We start from the raw sequence: 17,960 nt of genomic DNA, 5'->3' as shown, positions 1-17,960 counted from the left end.
TTTAGCAAAATTCGGAATACGGTAGGAGCATAGAAATCTTAATAGTTAATTTATATCGAGATAGCACAAGGCATATAGTTTTCATTTGACAAGTCCATTTTGATGAAGTGATTTTGATCTAGGTGCTACAAACCACGTGCATGATGACTAGGTTCATAATAAGGGAAAAGGAGCGGAATATGGAGACATGGTGGGGTAAACATGTTGCACTTTTACTTCTTGGCTTCAGAGTTTCCAAACGAACCCCAACTCAAATTTTGGCAACAGCAAATTAGTGCCTCATCTAGAAGCGGACAAAATTGAAGGGACTGTCAGAATGAAGATTGGAAAAAGTTACACTAGTATTAGCTCTCTCAAGGAGCATTTCTGTGGCAACATAAAAAGGGAGCTTTAGAAGGCATCTGGATTAGGTTATAACTGACTCAGAACTGACACACTGAATGCTAGTAGTAGAAAATAATCCATTTCCAGTACTAATATCACGCTGGATATTAAAAAAAAATCATCAAAATCCACAACAAATGGTAAATCACAGAGTTAGGTTCACCTTCATATTGAAACAAGTTGGACTAAAAGAACAGGAGAAACAAAACAGCTTTGCAAGTAAAATATGACACAACAATAGTACCTTAGTCACCCATTCAGTGTGTTCAGTGAGTGTATTCAGGCAGATACCTGTTGACAATGACCAGACCTTCACAGTGAAATCTGCAGACCCACTGACCAGGGTATCTAGCTCATCACTATAATCAACACTGAAAACTGGAGAGAGAAAAATTTATGCTATTAAAATTCAGAGTCAATAAACAAAAAACATGTCCTAAAACCATTATTTCCATAACATTTCTGTCTGGTCTAAATGTGCTGTCAGAGAGGAGTGTAGTTGAAGACAGATGAACCCATTGGGATCTAGAGGAGGGAAGAGGAGCGTAGGGTCAGATCAAATAAACTAGATGATCTTTCTAATCACTGCTTATACCATTCGTTATTCAGTGGCCTTTTTACTGGAACCAGTTTTAATTTCTGTGTTACTTTCAACAACTGGTAACCAGACTGGATGTGTCCCAATTTGGATGTAAGTAGCCTTCAAGTTGCTGTGGTAGCTTGGCAGAGATGATGAGATTGCGGGGTTGGGTCAAGGAAGTGAATGAAGCGTCTAGACATAGAAGACTAAAGTACACTCAAGACAAGTCATCAAAACTGGTACACCACGCTTTCAAATTCAATGTGCAAGCATACTGGGTGGATGTACAATGTGACATAAACAGTTGGGCTTTAAATACCCCCCAGTGGCACATTCGGCCTTAAGACTATGTGAGAGATATTATGTGAGAAGAAAACATCAGATGGATGATGCAAAAGGTTCTTAAACTGTGATTAAATACAGAATTACAACACCCTCCTGCTCACCAGATTAAAAAGCAAGAAATGCACAAGCGCACTGGATTATGGGTACCCGACGCTAAGTGATAGAAGGAAATGTGCTTGGGATTTAAGGGAGAAATTTCACCACCCCCCCCCCACCATCCCCAAACCCATTGGGGGGCTTGTGCAGGGGCGGGCGCGAACTCGATCAGCACCCCCGATCGGGGACGTGCCGCCATTTTATGTGGGCAGGCCAATTAAGGCCCGCCCATCACGACCCGCTTCCGGCAGCGCCATGCACTCCCCGTACGGGCGTGTGGGAATTCCGAGTGGTTCCCTGCGCTCTTTCGCACAAGCGCGCTAAAGAACGCAGAGATCTCCCTGAAGCACGGAGGTGCCTCAGGGAGACCCATTTGACGTGTAAGTTTAAATAAGGGAAGGAAGAAACTTTTGAAACATGAGGCCCTCATGTGACACTGTCACACAAGCTGGGACATGTCAAAGAATTAATGTAAACATTTTTATCACATTTTAAAAACACCTCATGAAACCTCATCCCGTCCGTGGATGAGGTTCCATGAAAAATGCGAAGGCCGCCTGGGCTCTTCGCCTGCCCGACAACCTTAAGGTTGGACAGGCAGCTCATTTAATTGAGTTGATGACTATTTAAATGGCCTTAATAGGCCTTTGGCAGTTCGGCAGCCGCAAAACCGAGTCAGCTGCGCGCCTGCCGAACTGACAATCTAAATGACGCGTGGTGACGTCGGGATGCCTGCCCGATATCACTGTGTGTCATTTTACGCGTTAGCGAGTGGGCCCTGCCCCAGCTCGCCGACCAGAGAATTCTGCCCTAACAGTACGAAATTACAGAGGACAGTTAGCGTTGCGGGTGTGAGTAGTTAACAAAACAACGTACACAGGATATTTTGGAGCTACATGATGAAAAAAATTGCCATACACCACGTTGTAGCTTTTTAGGGTTTCTTTTATGAGGGAAAGTATGTATTCGCTAAGTTAGAGACCTTAGTATGTCAGGCATTACATAACTGACATACCAAGATAAACACCGGAGTTTAAACAGCCACTTTTAATTTCACCACAAGTTTACTCTGAAGGACATGTAGCAGAAGCACTGGTAAAAATTATCTAGAAAGATATCTTGTTGTTCATTACCTGCTCCTGTATGACCTCGGAAGTTTTGGGTTTTGGCTCCTGAGCTCCAGTCCCAGCAGGCTATTGTGTTATCAAATGATCCTGTAACTAGTTTCTGCTCATCAAACTTTACTGTCGCACATGTGTGAGTCTGGATCCCATATATACACTGACCAGTACAAACATCCCAGAGTTTGGCAGATAAATCATCAGAGCCTGTAGTTTTAAAAAATGAATTCAGTGATCTTTTCAGCACTGTACCTGATAAGAAAGAACTTCGCAAAGCAATGATGCATGTACATTTTACAATACAAATAGATTATAATTTCCATTATTTCCAATTTCTGCAAAAGGAGATTCAATCATTCTGAACTGATGGGTCTCTCTATTTGGGCACATTCAAACCCCAACTATAGTTTCAACAAACATTGCAATCAGCTCAAGTGAGTTTAAGCAGAGTTGAGAAAGTCCCCCATTCCCCACCCTCCAACCCCCATATGTAACTTTGTTTAGAAATATGTACTTTATGTAAGTTCTGAATCTGGACCTCTAAGTAGCTGATAAACAGCAAATCACCATTAGTTATATTGTTTAGATTCACCCAGCTACAGTAAATTTGTTGCTAGTAAAGTACATAAAACAAAGTCTATACAATAAGCAGTCTCAGAAAGCAATGACATACACAAAAGCTGCTTTACATGTAACACAAGCGAGTATTAATGCTAAGAGGTTATAACTGCAGTATTTTCACTAAAAAATTCACTACAATATTAGTGTATCCAAAGTTACTTTCTAAAGTGGAACTCACTCAATTGTACTCTAATATAATTTGGGTCACTTGCTTCCTACCTCTGACCCTCAGGTCTTTCTGCTCAGCATGTCCCTGGACCTGGACTCAATTAGCCAATGCAAAGTAAATTAAAAAAAAATGATGCCTGAACGAAAAACAGGAACTCTATTTATTATAACTGCAACTGAAGAATTATTTTGAAGATAAATAAAAAAGCTCTATGCTTGATCAGAGATGTTTTGGACCCTGAAGGAAAATGTATTCTGTTTTGGTCAGTGCTCCAGATTCAATTTCTGTACTGAGCACATGTGTTCACTCTGAGCAGCATTGTGCATAAGGGAATGTTATGTCATCTCAAGTGTCTATTCAGCCAAGTGACCATCAATCAAACGGACTAGACACATTACAAGCTAGTATCAGTGACAAGTAGAACACACGCCAAACCCACACAAACCGTACTGAATTACACTCTGAAAATAGCCCACAATCAAATGAAGCAGTAACAGGCAGATATAAACAGATCATGCTTGTTTTAGTAAAAAAATCAAGCAATGATGGTACTGTGTGCTGGTGAGGTCATTACAACCACAGAATTCTAAGTTTACAGACACCGTAATTCATACTCATTTTAACCTGAAGAATTATAATGTGACATTTGATGGTATTTTTCCAGATAATCCTTGTCTGGAAAGGATTATAGCGCACCCAACAAATACCCAAAAGATTGATGACAACTACAACTGGTCACAACCGACACCGGCAGGTTGATGACCTGGAGATTTTTGACTCTCATCAACAGATGCGTGTTCCTCCAGGTTGGCAGTCGTTCAAATACACAGCTAGGCTGCTTAGGCAGACCAAACTACATCGGTGTTGACTTTATTGCATGGAAGGAAGGGGAGAAAAGAACAAAAAAAATGAGGAAAATTCCAACTTCCCAACAACCAAAAACCAACTGGACAGCAGACAGAGAGGGCTACAGCACTGATCAGTCTGCCCTCTTGGTTGAAGGACACTAAGTGGCAGCTAACAGCTGGGAGAAAAGGTTAGGATGAAAACAATAAAATGCAAAAAAAAAAAAGCATCATCTTTAGTTCCACCTATAAAATCTGGTTAATAATTGACTCCTTGATTTTAATGGTTGCTATTTCAGTAAAAGCCCCATGTTTAGCAGAGATGAGCTTTTCACAAGTTATATCTTGCATGCATTTTTATTTCCAAACATTCTTGGAATGGTGATATTTTATTTACACTGACCTGTGCACAACAATCCATCTTTATAATAAAGAGCATACACTCTAGCGCTGTGGCCAATCAAAGAGGAGGTCTCAAAGGCTTCTTTGTCCTGTAGTTGTTTTATCCTTCTAACTGCCTTCAGATAAATCTTCTTCCAGTGCAGAGTGTCCTGAATTGTATCGTCAATTTGCCATCCTAAGCTTTGACAGGCCTCCTGCCAAACTTCAGTACAGGCACTTATCACCTTATTCCACTGCTTACAGACTAGGCAGCAATTGAGTAGGGTTGATGGGTCAAGCCATTTCAACAGATAAAAACTAAGCTCTAGTGGAAGCAGTTTGAGGAAGTCTCGTTTCAGAAGTGTTTCCAGATTGTTGGAGAGGTGCCTCAACTGGACAGCCCCACTCAAGCTGATCAGGTGGTCCAGGGTCTCATTTTTCTGCGTCTCTGTCAGGGCGATAAATGTGCTGGAGAGGGTTTCAAGCCATGCATTAAAGTCCTTTCTCTCCATATGGCCATGTGACAATATACCTGTGAAACATAAGGCAGCATATTACATTTGTAGTTAACAACATGTAGAACAGTTAAAATTGCAGACAAACCATTTGGTGGGAATGGGGTGAAAAAAATTGCACTCCATGCTGCCTTATTAGCTGTGGGGTGAACATATTTGCACTGGCCAAGTTTCTCGGCAAAAAAAAGCACAAATTTTATTCAAGTGCAATATTTGCTTCTTTTTAGAAAAGTTTAAGAGGACCAATTATCTTGTGACTTGTTTCTGTACAACTGGTATTTCAATGCCAATCTTATTTGATTTGCTGGACTATGTCATTTGCAATTGTAAATTCTGCTCCTGAATTACCTCAAAGAGCAGCGGAGGCAATGCTTTAATTATAAACACCACTTATTACAGTATAGACTACAAAAATTTAAAAGAAAAGTTTTACAGAAAAAAATTACAATTTCCGATTTCTGATGATACCAAATAATTTAAACACCTTTGTATTTAGAATGCCAATGTCAGGATTCAAATGCTTTTATGTTCTTTGTTTATCTACCACAACAATGACTAAACTTCAAAAGTACAGTGCTTAAATGGCAGTAAAGTGCATAGTGACGTAGAGTGCTCATGAAAGGTGCTATATACAATTGCAAGATTTTCTTCATTAAAAAGTGAAGCACTTGGGTTTCCTATTGTTCTTGTAACATTAAATCTACTTAAAAATATTTGAGTCTCTGGACTACATTCTACTATTTTCCATTCAACTATAATGGGACAAATATTTTCAAAATTAAGATGATGAGGAGCAATTTTACAGCAAGGAAAAGTGAACATCAGCTGATCTGCCAAGAATCAACATTCTTTCAACTTAAGTGTTTTTCTGGAGAAATCATTCAAAATCAATCATTGGTCAAAAAATTTCTGGCATCAAATGCAGCTTCCTGGTGTGAAACTGGTCGGCAATGGGACAGGCAACGAGCAATGGCCATAAAACGAAGCTGCATTTAGTCTACCAGGAGTTTCTTACCATTCCTACTTTGCATATGATAGGGGAGCTGCCAGTGCAATGTGGTGTTCCAATAGGCAGCTCATCAAACAGAAAGCAGGAAATTGGCCACGGCTACAAGATCTTAAGGGGTTGCAGCAGTTTAAAGGGGAGTATTTTTTGTTGCCAAACAAAGGGAAGCAATGTTGTGGAGATGCAGGAAGATGCACGAGGTCAACAAGAGCAAGGCTCCAAGGTTTTCTGACACAGCAGAGGAAATGCCAGTGCAGCACATTCAGAGGAACGTAGTCTTCTTCCTCTCAGGTGGCAACAGTCTACACATGAACACATGCAGCATTTTCTTCCAGGACCTGACTGCAGTGCAGAGGTAGGACTCCTGCTTGGATTGCATTCCTTCTGCCCTATCATCTCCACACAATCAAAAAGACCCTTTCCCACTGTCATGATTTTCAGTCAATCAAGAGGGAAGCATTCATACACCTTTCACTCACTCTCGAAAGCTGCCACCACCCTCATCTCCCTTTGACCATTCCAGCTACCTCATATCATGCGCACAATCGTACACCGGGCTGAAAGCCCTTCACCAGGGCACATTTACCCACTTCCAATATTCTTACAGGAGAAGACTACACAGAGCTGGGGGAGGGAGGTGCTGCCAGTCCACACACACACACACACACACACACACACACACTCCTATGAAAGAGGTCACATTGACATACTGAGAAGTCACAGCAGTCTTTGGGGATCATGAAGCTACAGGCTTGTTACAGCAGGATTTGTGTCAGGTGTCATTCTACTTAATTCAGTCACACACTCATCTCTTCAACACAAAAAGCTAATACTGGTGTTGAACCGGCAAGTGCTTAGCATTGAAATTACTTTCTCATTCTTATCCTTCTCTCCCTTGCTGCCAAATCTATCAAAAGACTGATGACAATGCAATGTTGCCACTCCCTACACCAAACACTAACACAAATAGATCAGGTGGAAATGGCAATGAGAGCCAAGGGAAGAGTTAAACGGAAGGCCAGCTTATACCTACCCTCATTCTGCTGAAGAGGAAGGAAAGCCCAGGAGAGGATATTAAAGTCTCCAGAACACAAAATAGGACAGAGTGTTTGGAAAGGGCTAGGAATCTAACTTCAAGCACATCAGATAAAGGGACGACAATGAGAAGGGGGATGGGAAATACAGGACTGAAGGTGTTGTATCTGAATGCATGCAGTATATGAAATAAGGTAAATGAGCTTGTGGCGCAGATTGAAATTGGCAAGTATGATGTGGTGGGCATCGCGGAGACATGGCTGCAAGGGGATCAGGACTGGGAGCTAAATATCCAAAGATATACATCCTATCGAAAAGATAGGCAAGTTGGCAGAGGGGGTGGGGTTGCTTTGTTAATAAGAAATGAAATTAAATTAACCAATACAAGAAACGACGTAGGTTCAGATGATGTAGAATCTGTGTGGGTAGAGTTGAGGAACCGCAAAGGTGAAAAAACCATAATGGGAGTTAGGTACAGGCCTCTCTCTGAACAGTAGTCAGGATGTGGGGCACAAGATACACCAGGAGATAGAAAAGGCGTATAAGAAAGGCAAGGTTACAGTGATCATGGGGGATTTCACTATGCAGGTAGACTGGGAAAATCAGGTCGGTAGTGGATCCCAAGAAAAGGAATTTATGGAATGTCTACAAGATGGGTTTTTGGAGCAGCTTGTGGTGGAGCCCACTAGGAACAGGCAATTCTAGATTTAGTGATGTGTAATGAGGCAGATTTGAAAAGGGGGCTTAAGGTGAAGGAACCCTTAGGAAGAAGTGACCATAATATGATTGAATTTACCCTGCAATTTGAGAGGAAAAAGCTGGAATCAGATGTAATGGTATTACAGTTGAATAAAGGTAACTACAGAGGCATGAGGGAGGAGCTGGTCAGAATTGACTGGGAGATGAGCCTAGCAGGAAAGACAGTGGAACAGCAATGGCAGGAGTTTCTGGGAGTAATTTGGGAGACACAGCAAAAATTCATCCCTAGGAAGAAGAAACATACTAAAGGGAGGATGAGGCAACCATGGCTGACAAGGGAAATCAGGGACACCATAAAAGCTAAACAGAAAGCATACAATGCGGCGAAGAGCAGTGGGAAGCCAGGGGATTGGGAAGCCTACAAAGACCAACAGAGGACAACTAAAAAAATAAGGAGGGAGAAGATTAAATAAGAGGGTAAACTAACCAGTAATAAAAAAGAGTTTTTTTTAGATATATAAAGGGTAAGAGAGAGGCAAAAATAGACATTGGGCTGCTGGAAAATAACGCTGAAGAAGTAACAATGGGGAACAAAGAAATGGCAGAGGAACTGAATAAGTACTTTGCGTCAGTCTTCACGGAGGAAGACACGAGTAACATCCCCAATATTCAAGAGAGTCAAGGGGCAGAGGTGAATATGGTAGCCATTACCAAGGAGAAGGTGCTAGGAAAACTGAAAGGTCTGAAGATGGATAAATCATCTGGACCAGATGGATTATACCCCAAAGTTCTGAAGGAGATAGCTGAAGAGATAGTGGAGGCATTGGTGGTGATCTTTCAGGAATCACTGAACTCAGGGAGGGTCCCAGAGGACTGGAAAGTCGCTAATGTAACCCCCTTGTTTAAGAAGAGAGTGAGGCAAAAGACGGGAAATTACAGGCTGATTTGCCTGACCTCAGTCGTTGGTAAGATTTGAAAGTCTATTATTAAGGATGAGATTTCAGAATACTTGGAAGTGCATGGTAAAATAGGGCAAAGTCAGCATGGTTTCATCAAGGGGAGGTCATGCCTGACAAATCTGTTCGAATTCTTTGAGGACGTAACAAGTAGGTTAGACAAAGGAGAGCCAATGGATGTTATCTACTTGGATTTCCAGAAGGCCCTTGACAAGGTGCCGCACAGGAGGCTGCTCAGTAAGATAAGAGCCCATGGCGTTAGAGGCAAGGGACTAGCATGGATAGAAGATTGGCTGTCTGGCAGGAGACAGAGTGGGGATAAAGGGGTCTTTCTCAGGATGGCGACCGGTGACTAGTGGAGTTCCGCAAGGGTCAGTGTTGGGACCATAACTTTTCACTTTATACATTAATGATCTAGATGAAGGAACTGAGGGCATCCTGGCTAAGTTTGCAGATGATACAAAGATAGGTGGAGGGACAGGTAGTATTGAGGAGGCAGGGAGGCTGCAGAAGGATTTGGACAGGTTAGGAGAATGGGCAAAGAAGTGGCAGATGGAATACAACGTGGGGAAGTGTGAGGTCATGCACTTTGGTAGGAAGAATAGAAGCATAGACTATTTTCTAAATGGGGAGAGAATTCAGAAATCTGGAGTGCAAAGGGACTTGGGAGTCCTATTCCAGGATTCTCTTAAGGTTAACTTGCAGGTTGAGTCAGTAGTTAGGAAGGCAAATGCAATGTTGGCATTTATTTTGAGAGGACTAGAATATAAAAGCAGGGATGTGCTGCTGAGGCTTTATAAGGCTCTGGTCAGACCACATTTAGAATATTGTGAGCAATTTTGGGCCCTGTATCTCAGGAAGGATGTGCTGGCCCTGGAGAAGGTCCAAAGGAGTTTCACGAGAACAATCCCAGGAATGAAAGGCTTAACATATGAGGAACATTTGAGGACTCTGGGTCTATACTTGATGGAGTTTAGAAGGATGAGGGCGGGGGGGGGATCTGATTGAAACTCACAGAATACACTGGATAGAGTGGACGTGGGGAAGATGTTTTCATTAGTAGAAGAGACTAGGACCCGAGGGCATAGCCTCAGAGTAAAGGGAAGACCATTTAGAACAGAGATGAGGAGAAACTTCTTTACCAGAGAGTGGTGAATCTATGGAATTCATTGCCACAGAAGGCTGTGGAGGCCAGGTCATTGAGTGTATTTAAGACCGAAATAGATAGGTTCTTGATTGGTAAGGGAATCAAAGGTTACGGAGAGAAGGTGGGAGAATGGGGTTGAGAAACTTATCAGCCATGATTGAATGGCGGAGCAGACTCGCTGGGCCGAATGGCCTAATTTCTGCTCTTATGTCTTATGGTCTTAGGACACAGATGCAAGCTTCAGCGTCCTGTCATTTTGAATTAGATTTCAATGCTCCAGCAATTGCTGAAGGCACTGAATTACCTGTCGGGGGATGGTAAAAACTTGTCAGACAGCAATGTAAGTGTTCTCACATATCATCAATATTCTGCATTCAACCATGTAGTCACCTTGATGCCCATTGCACAGAGCATCAGAATAATAGCATCTTGCAGGGACACTCATATTGGAGTTGTGCAAACTTTGGCTTCAACCCATCTTCACTGCCTCGGGCAGGTTTGGAGATCAAATGGACAGGGGCTTCACTCAGATCACCGAGCTACTCATCTGCTCTCCTGTAGATCAGTAACAGTGGCAGTTAAAGCAATGGGAATGGAAAATAATTCCATCTCACACAATAATATTTTTACACCTTTGCAAACCCTGAAAACCAATACCCACAATGATGCCAGAAAGCTAACTATGCCAAGCTGGTCCCACAGATGGTGAATTTTTAAACTCTGAAGATAGGCTCTCAGTCCACAGCTCCTAGTGTTCACTAATCGTCAACATCACATGACTCCCTGATTGATCCAGAGCTACCTACCTCCACCCATATTGCAGTTATTGGGGAAGCACCTTGTTGATGCATTAAAGAGCATAGTATACAGACATTAGGGGCTCACACAGTGGTGACAAATTGTAGGTGAACCATTTGAATCACAGTGTAACACTATAGAGAGAGTGTTTCTGTAGTAGCTGTTGATCTTCCAACATTGGATCACCTAAACAGTAATTTTGGTATTTGGGCAGATGCTGATGGTGATGTGGAAGGACGAGTATATGTGTTAGTCAAGACTGTTAATGCAAGGGAGCAGATTCCTCCACTGAAGCTCTCTTTAATAAGCTACTGCCAAACAGCTCTGGATACATGCAATAGTTAAAAACTTCCTCACCATCCTTTGTGCCATCAGTGTACACTCCCTCATCATGCTCAAGGCTCCCCACAATGGTGGTTTCATATCAACACATGAACATTTTCAAAATCATGCAGCACACAGCACAACACAATAAGATGCATTATTATTTGGCTGCATTGTAGGAAGCCACTGGACAGGGCCACACATCTGAATCATTGTTTGAGCACTCTAATGATAGATGTGGACTTTGATTGTTCTGATTGTTGTGAATTTCTGTGTTGACAATGGGTTCTTAAGAGGTGGCATAAACCACGTATGTAGGAGATAGCTCTCAAGAAGCCACCTTTTAATGTGCTGCACAGAGGAAAACTGTGGAAAAATGGCCAAGTGATACAATTTAAAAACCTCAAGGCAATTGCCAGGAAAGTTGGCTCAGGCTTGCACAATGTGCTGCTGGTCAACACGTACCTGTTGAACCTTCATTAAGTGGCACTCCTCGTTATTCAAGAACACAGTCATACAGTATGAGGAAGCCCACAAGGTGATGTGGGTGCAAAAACACCTTGGATTTGGGCGAATCCTGCAATCATCACGTACCCCATCACCCCATTCTTTTGTGTCATGAGGATACTGACAAACGTGTTCAATAAGGCAACAGGCAGATGATTATAAAACAACTGTGATGCCTGAAGTCCCTTTATAGTTCAGAGTCTAAAACAGTGGCAAGTACAATAACTTCAATGACAAAATACCTACAAGCTAATGCTATAAATATGATACCAAAACTCCAAATAGGTTTACCTGCAAGCAGCTGAGAGTTGCTTCACATACCATACAAAATGACTCCCTCAGAATATACAAGGCACTTGGCTTTTGAGTGGGAACAGGCAGTGGTATTAGTTGGAAAGCAGGGTGAGGAAATTGCATTGGCATGGCTCTATTTTGCATTTATTCACGAGCCTCCTGCCTGTTGCTGATGGCAGCTCAAGCTGCCAGGAATGATCTTCGCCAGAGATCTGGGAGCAATGTTAACTGGTCAGGAGAAAATGAAACTCCATTCCACCCAATACCATCCTGGTTTCAAGCAGAAATAAGGTGAGCAAAATGAGAACATAAGAAATAGGAGCAGGAGTAGGCCATTCAGCCGTTTGAGCCTGCTCCACCATTCAATGAGATCATGGCTGATCATCTACTTCAACACCATTTTCCTGAAATATCTTCATATCCCTTGGCGTTTTTATTGTGTAGAAATCTATCTATTTCATTCTTGAACATACTCAGCAACTGAGCCTCCACAGTCCTGTGGGGCAGTGATTTCCAAAGATTCACCATCCTCTGAGTGAAGAAATTCCTCCTCATTTCAGTCCTAAATGACCTGCTCCTTATTCTGAGATCGAGTCCCCTGGTTCTGGGCACCCCAGCCATTTACCCTTGTCAAGCCCTGTAAGAATTTTGTATGTCTGAATGAGATCACGTCTCATTTTTCTAAACACATGTAAATAAAGGCTCAATCTATTTGATCATTCCTCAGAGGACAATCCTTCCATCCTAGGAGTTAATTCAATACACTGCCTCCATAGGAACTATATCTTTCCTTAGGTAAGGTGACCAAAGCTGGACACAATATTCTGGGTGTGGTCTCACCAAGGCTCTCTATAATTGCAGCAAGACATCTCTACTCCTACACTCAAATCCTTTTGTAATAAAGGCCAACATAACATTTGCCTTCTTAATTGCTTGCTGTACCTGCACGTTAGCTTTCAGTGACTCATGAACAAGGATGCCAAACTCCGTTTGAAGTTCAAAATTTCCCAGCCTCTCACCATTTAAGAAATACCCTGTATTTCTGCTTTTCCTGCCACAGTGGCTAACCTCACATTTCTCCACATTGTAGTCCATCTGCCAACTTTTTGCCCGCTCAGTCATCCTCTCCAAATCCCCTTGAAGTGTCTTTCGCATCCTCCTCAACTCACACTTCCACCTAGTTTTGTGTCATCGGTAAACTTGGCAATATTAAATTTAATCCCCGCATCCAAATCGTTGATATAGATTGCGAATAGCTGGGGCCCAAGCACTGATCCTTACAATACCCCACTAGTCACAGCCTGCCAGCCTAAAAATGACTCATTTATTCCTACTCTGTTTTTTGTCCAGTTCTTAATCCATGTCAGTGTGCTACCCCCAATTCCATGTGCTCTAATTTTGTTTACTAGCCTCCTGTGTGGGACCTTATCAAAAGCTTCCTGAAAATCTTAATATGTCACATCCACTGGTTCCCCCTTATCTATTCTGCTAGTTGCAAACTCAAAAAACTCCAACAGGTTTGTTCAACATGATTTCCCTTTTATACATCCATGTTGATTCTGCCCAATCCTACCATTATTTTCCAAGTGTCCTGTTAACACATCCCTTATTATAGGGTCTAGCATTTTCCCTACTACTGATGTCAGGCTAACAGGTCTGAAGTTTCTCATTTTCTTCCTCCCTCTTTTCTTAAACAGCGGGGTTACATTTGCCACCTTTCAATCTGCAGGAACCATTCCAGGGTCTACAGAATTTTGAAAGGTGACCACAATGCATCTACTACCTGTACAGACACCTCTTTCGACATCATAGAATAGAAAGCTTACAGCTCAGAAAGAGGCCACTTGGTCCATCATGTCGGCCGAAAAACAAGCCACCCAGCCTAATCTCACTTCCCAGCATTTGGTCCATAGCCCTGCAGGTTGCAGCACTGGAGATGCATATCCAGACATCTTTTAAATGAGTTGAAGGTTTCTGCCTCTACCAGCCTTTCAGACACTGTGTTCCAGACCCCCACAATCCTGTGGGTGAAAAGATTCTTCCTCATCTTCCCTTTAGTCTTTCTACCAATCACTTTAAATCAATGCCCCCTTTGTCACTGACCTTTCTGCTGAAGTAAATAGGTCCTTCCCATCGACTCTATCCAGACCCCTCAAGTTTGTACATTCAATCAAATCTCCCCTCAGCCTTCTTTGTTCCAAGGAGAACAACCCCAGCCTATCCAATCTTTCTTCATAGCTGCAATTTTCCAGTCCTGGCAACATCCTCATAAATCTCCTCTGTACCCTCTCTCCTGCAATTACATCCTTTCTGTAATGAGGTGCTGAGAATTGCAAACAGTACTCACAATGTGGCCTAACTAATGTTTCACATAGTTCCAGCATCACCTTCTCGCCCTTATATTCTATGCCTCGGTTAATAAATGAAAGGATTCCATATGCCTTCTCAACCACCTTATCAACTTGCCCTGCTATCTTCAGGGATCTGTGGACATTCACTCCAAGATCCTGCACTTCCTCTACACCTCTCAGTATCCTCCCATTTATTGTGCAATCCTTTGCCTTGTTTGACCTCGCCAAAATGCATCACCTCACATTTCTCTGGGTTGAATTCCATTTGCCACTTTTCTGCTCACCTGACCAGTCCATTGATACCTTCCTGCAGTCTACAGCAATCCTCCTCGCTATCAACTGTGCGGCCAATTTTTGTGTTGTCTACAAACTTCTTGATCAATCCCCCTACTTACACATCCAAATCATTAATACATACCACAAAAAGCAAGGACTTAGTCCCGTGGAACCCCACTGGAAACAGCCTTCAGTCACAACAACACCCATCAACAATTACCCTTTGTTTCCTGCCAGTGAGTCAATTTTGTATCCAGCTTGCTACATTCCCCTAGACTCCATGGGCTTTTTTTTTTAACCATTCTACCATGTGGGGCCTTGTCAAAAGCCTTGCTAAAATCCATGTAGACCACATCGACTGCACCTCCCCCCATTAAGCCTCCTTGTTACTTCCTCAAAAAATTCAGATTAAATTAGTCAGACACGAGCATCCCTTAACAAATCCATGCTGACTGTCTTTGATTGATCCATGCCTTTCTAAGTGATAGTTCATCTTGCCCCTCAATTGATTCCAATAATTTCCCACTATAGAGGTCAGACTGACTGGTCAGTAATTATTCCGTCTATCTCTTGCTCCTTTTTTAAACATAAGTACAGTGTTAGCAGGCCTCTATTCCTCCAGCATCTCACCTGTATCCAGTGAAGATTGGAAAATGATAATCAGACACACCGCAACAGCTAGGGTACATTTCATCCAGCCCTGGTGATTTATCCACTTTCAAGGATGTTAATCCCCTTAATGTGTCCTCTCTCCCTAAGTTTATCACATCCAATACTCTGCACTCGTCCTCCTTAACTACAATGTCTGCATCATCGTCCCCCTTTTGTGAAAACAGATGCAAAGTATTCATTAAGAACCATACCCACATTCTCTGTCTTCACACATAAGTTACCTTTTTGGTCTTTTATGAGCCCTACTCTTTCCTTAGTTATCCTCTTACTTTTAATGTGGTGATAAAACATCTTTGGGCTCTCCCTGATTTAGCTTGCCAATATTCTTTCATGTTCTCTCTTTGCTTTCCTAATTTGCTTCTTGATTTCACCCCTCCACTTTCTATGCCTCTCTTGGCTTTCTGTAGTATTAAGTTCTTGGTGTTGGACATGAGCTTTCCTTTTCTGCCTTATCTTACCACATAAGCTCCTTGACATCCAGGGGCTCTAGATTTGGCCGTCCCACCCTTTTTCTTTGTGGTAAGATGTTTACGCTGAACCCTTCGAATCTGCCCTTTGAATGCCTCTCACTGCTCTGACACTGATTTACCTTCAAGTAGCTATTTCCAGTCCACTTCTGTCAAATCACTCCTCAGCTTCGTAAAATTGCTTTGCCCCAATTTAGAATTTTAACTCCTGTTTTATCTTTGTCCTTTTCAATAATTATGTTGAAACTAACCTAATTACAAGCACGGCCACCAAAGTGCTCTCCCTGTCATCCCTTCCACCTGTCCAGCTTTATTTCCTAAAACTAAAACCAGAGCCGCTCCCTCGATTGTTGGACTTGCTACATCCTGGCCAAAAAAGTTACCTGAATGTACCTTAAGAATTCTGTTCCCTCAAATTCTTTCACACTAAAATTATCCCAGTTAATACCGGAGTTGTTAAAATCCCCTATTACTGCACTATTAGTTTGCACTTCTCAGAGATTTGCCTATATACTTGCTTTTCTATCTACGTCTGGCTGTTTGGGGGTCTGTGGTACACACCCAGTAATGTGACTGCCCCTTTTTTGTTTCTAAGCTCAATCCATACGATCCTTCTAACATATTATCCTTCCTCACAGCTGTAATTGTTTTCTCTGTTCACAGAGCAGTTTATTTAAAACACATTCACTGGCTACTGCACACAGATCAAGACCGAAAGTAATAAATTCTCTTCATCTACTGACATTCTACCAGTTTAAGGTTACTCTCTGCACTACTCCTGCAAAACCAGTTCAACTGATCACGCACTCACCTCTGAGTCAGCAGGTCACAAGTTCAAATCACATTCCAGGGCTTGAGCATATGATATAGGCAGACACTTGACTGTAACACTGAAGGAGAGTTGCACTGTCAGACATTCTGTCTTTCGGATGAGATGTTAAGCCAAGGCCATCATCTGGAGATCTCCCAGTGCTTTGGTCAGTATTCTTCTCTGAACCAACATGAAATTCAATTAATTGAACATATAAAAGAGAGTGAAACCTTTAGCCTTTATTCGCTTGAACCTTAGTGCTGCCTGCCTGCAGCTCTTCATCTTGAAGAGACAAACAAATGCTGCTGCTATATGCTCATGTTCAATGATGCAAGGATCACAGGCTGCCAAAGTTTAGATTAAACACAACTGACTGGAAGTGGATTTACTGCAAAGCTCTCGCCATGAAGCATAGAGTCTGTAGGCACGGCATCCAGTCAGGCAGAATGAGAGGGAGAACCCAGGCCAAGATTGAAACCACAAGAAGGTCCTTTTCAACAGCAAAGTCATTCAGAAACAGCAGTTTTGTATAACGGAATGGATAGTAAACAATAAACAAAATACCATGGATGCTGGAAATCTGGAAACAATAGGAAATACTGGAAATAATCAGCTGGTCAAACAACAGCTATATAAAGAAAAAACAGAGGATTCAGTCAATGTTACAGCCCTTAAAATCCGTAATGCATGAAACTGACAGACTTCTGTTTCTCCCCGACTCTCTCCAGAATTTTCTGTTTCGCCGAGAGGGCGAGGCGCCCCCACTGAAAGTGAGAGAGAGCGAGGAGGGACGGCATCCCGCCAAGAGCATGGGGTGGGAGGGACGGTGCGCAGCCACGAGAGAGAGAGAGAGCGAGCAGGGGGCTGGGCCGATGCACCCCCCCAACTGAGGTGGGGGGGGGGGTTAAATAGAGACGGTGCGCCCCCACGACCTGTGGGGCGGGGGGGGGGGGGGGGGGGGGGGGGGGGGGGGGGGGTAAACATCTGTGGCTAATCGAAATTTTGTCCAAACCAGTGTATACCTCTCAGCCGGCTTCCATTTGAACTGAATGAGTAACAGTTAAAGTGGGCATTGTATAAAAAGTTGTGTGGTTCTCACAAGAAGGTTATAGATTTTGTCCTTCCGGATTTGGACTGTGTCTACAAACATCAATTTGACTTATTTAGCATCTGATGTATGCTCGCAATGGTAACGTTCAAAGCAATATAAATGAATTAAGAGCAAATATGCCTGTCACCAAACATTAAATCATATTGACTTATACATGTTCCCTCCTACACTGAACTATCAGTACAAAATAAATAAACGTGGTGACAACACTAGGTCAGATGGCCTAGTCAGCAATGCAGGAACTGAACATCTTCACAGGATAAAGATTGAGATGTCTACCTCATTCCAGAGTTACTTAATTCAGGAACATAGGGAACTGGTCTTCTGTTCTAACCAGGTACAGTGTTATTGCTAATCTACTTTCAAGTTCTCTGCTTTATGCAAAATCTACAAAGTTGGATCAGGTTCCTGCTGAACAGGACAGCCATAAGTTTCTCTGTCATGGGTTA

The 17,960-nt window shown here is 42.5% G+C and overlaps 1 protein-coding gene across 6 annotated transcripts in view; it reads right to left on the bottom strand.

Annotated features, from left to right (window-relative positions):
• fbxw2 (F-box and WD repeat domain containing 2) overlaps positions 1-17,960 on the bottom strand; it is a 38,725-nt gene that overhangs the window by 10,270 nt on the left and 10,495 nt on the right. The window contains exons 2-6 of one of the 6 annotated variants that reach the window (XM_041193591.1): positions 16,401-16,580; positions 10,291-10,455; positions 4,565-5,074; positions 2,539-2,733; positions 629-762 (exon numbers count right to left, since the gene is read on the bottom strand). In XM_041193591.1, the coding sequence (XP_041049525.1) occupies positions 629-762; positions 2,539-2,733; positions 4,565-5,074; positions 10,291-10,345 (894 nt within the window). In that variant the 5' untranslated portion in view covers positions 10,346-10,455; positions 16,401-16,580. Of the gene's footprint in view, positions 1-628; positions 763-2,538; positions 2,734-4,564; positions 5,075-10,290; positions 10,456-15,080; positions 15,237-16,400; positions 16,581-17,960 lie in introns of those variants that run through there. The other 5 variants (XM_041193592.1, XM_041193595.1, XM_041193596.1 and 2 more) reach the window with 5 other exon arrangements.

The sequence above is a fragment of the Carcharodon carcharias genome, chromosome 8, assembly GCF_017639515.1.
Source record: "Carcharodon carcharias isolate sCarCar2 chromosome 8, sCarCar2.pri, whole genome shotgun sequence".
NCBI lineage: Eukaryota > Metazoa > Chordata > Chondrichthyes > Lamniformes > Lamnidae > Carcharodon > Carcharodon carcharias.
Note: the sequence above shows the minus strand (reverse complement) of the source record. Positions and strands in the feature narration are given on the sequence as shown.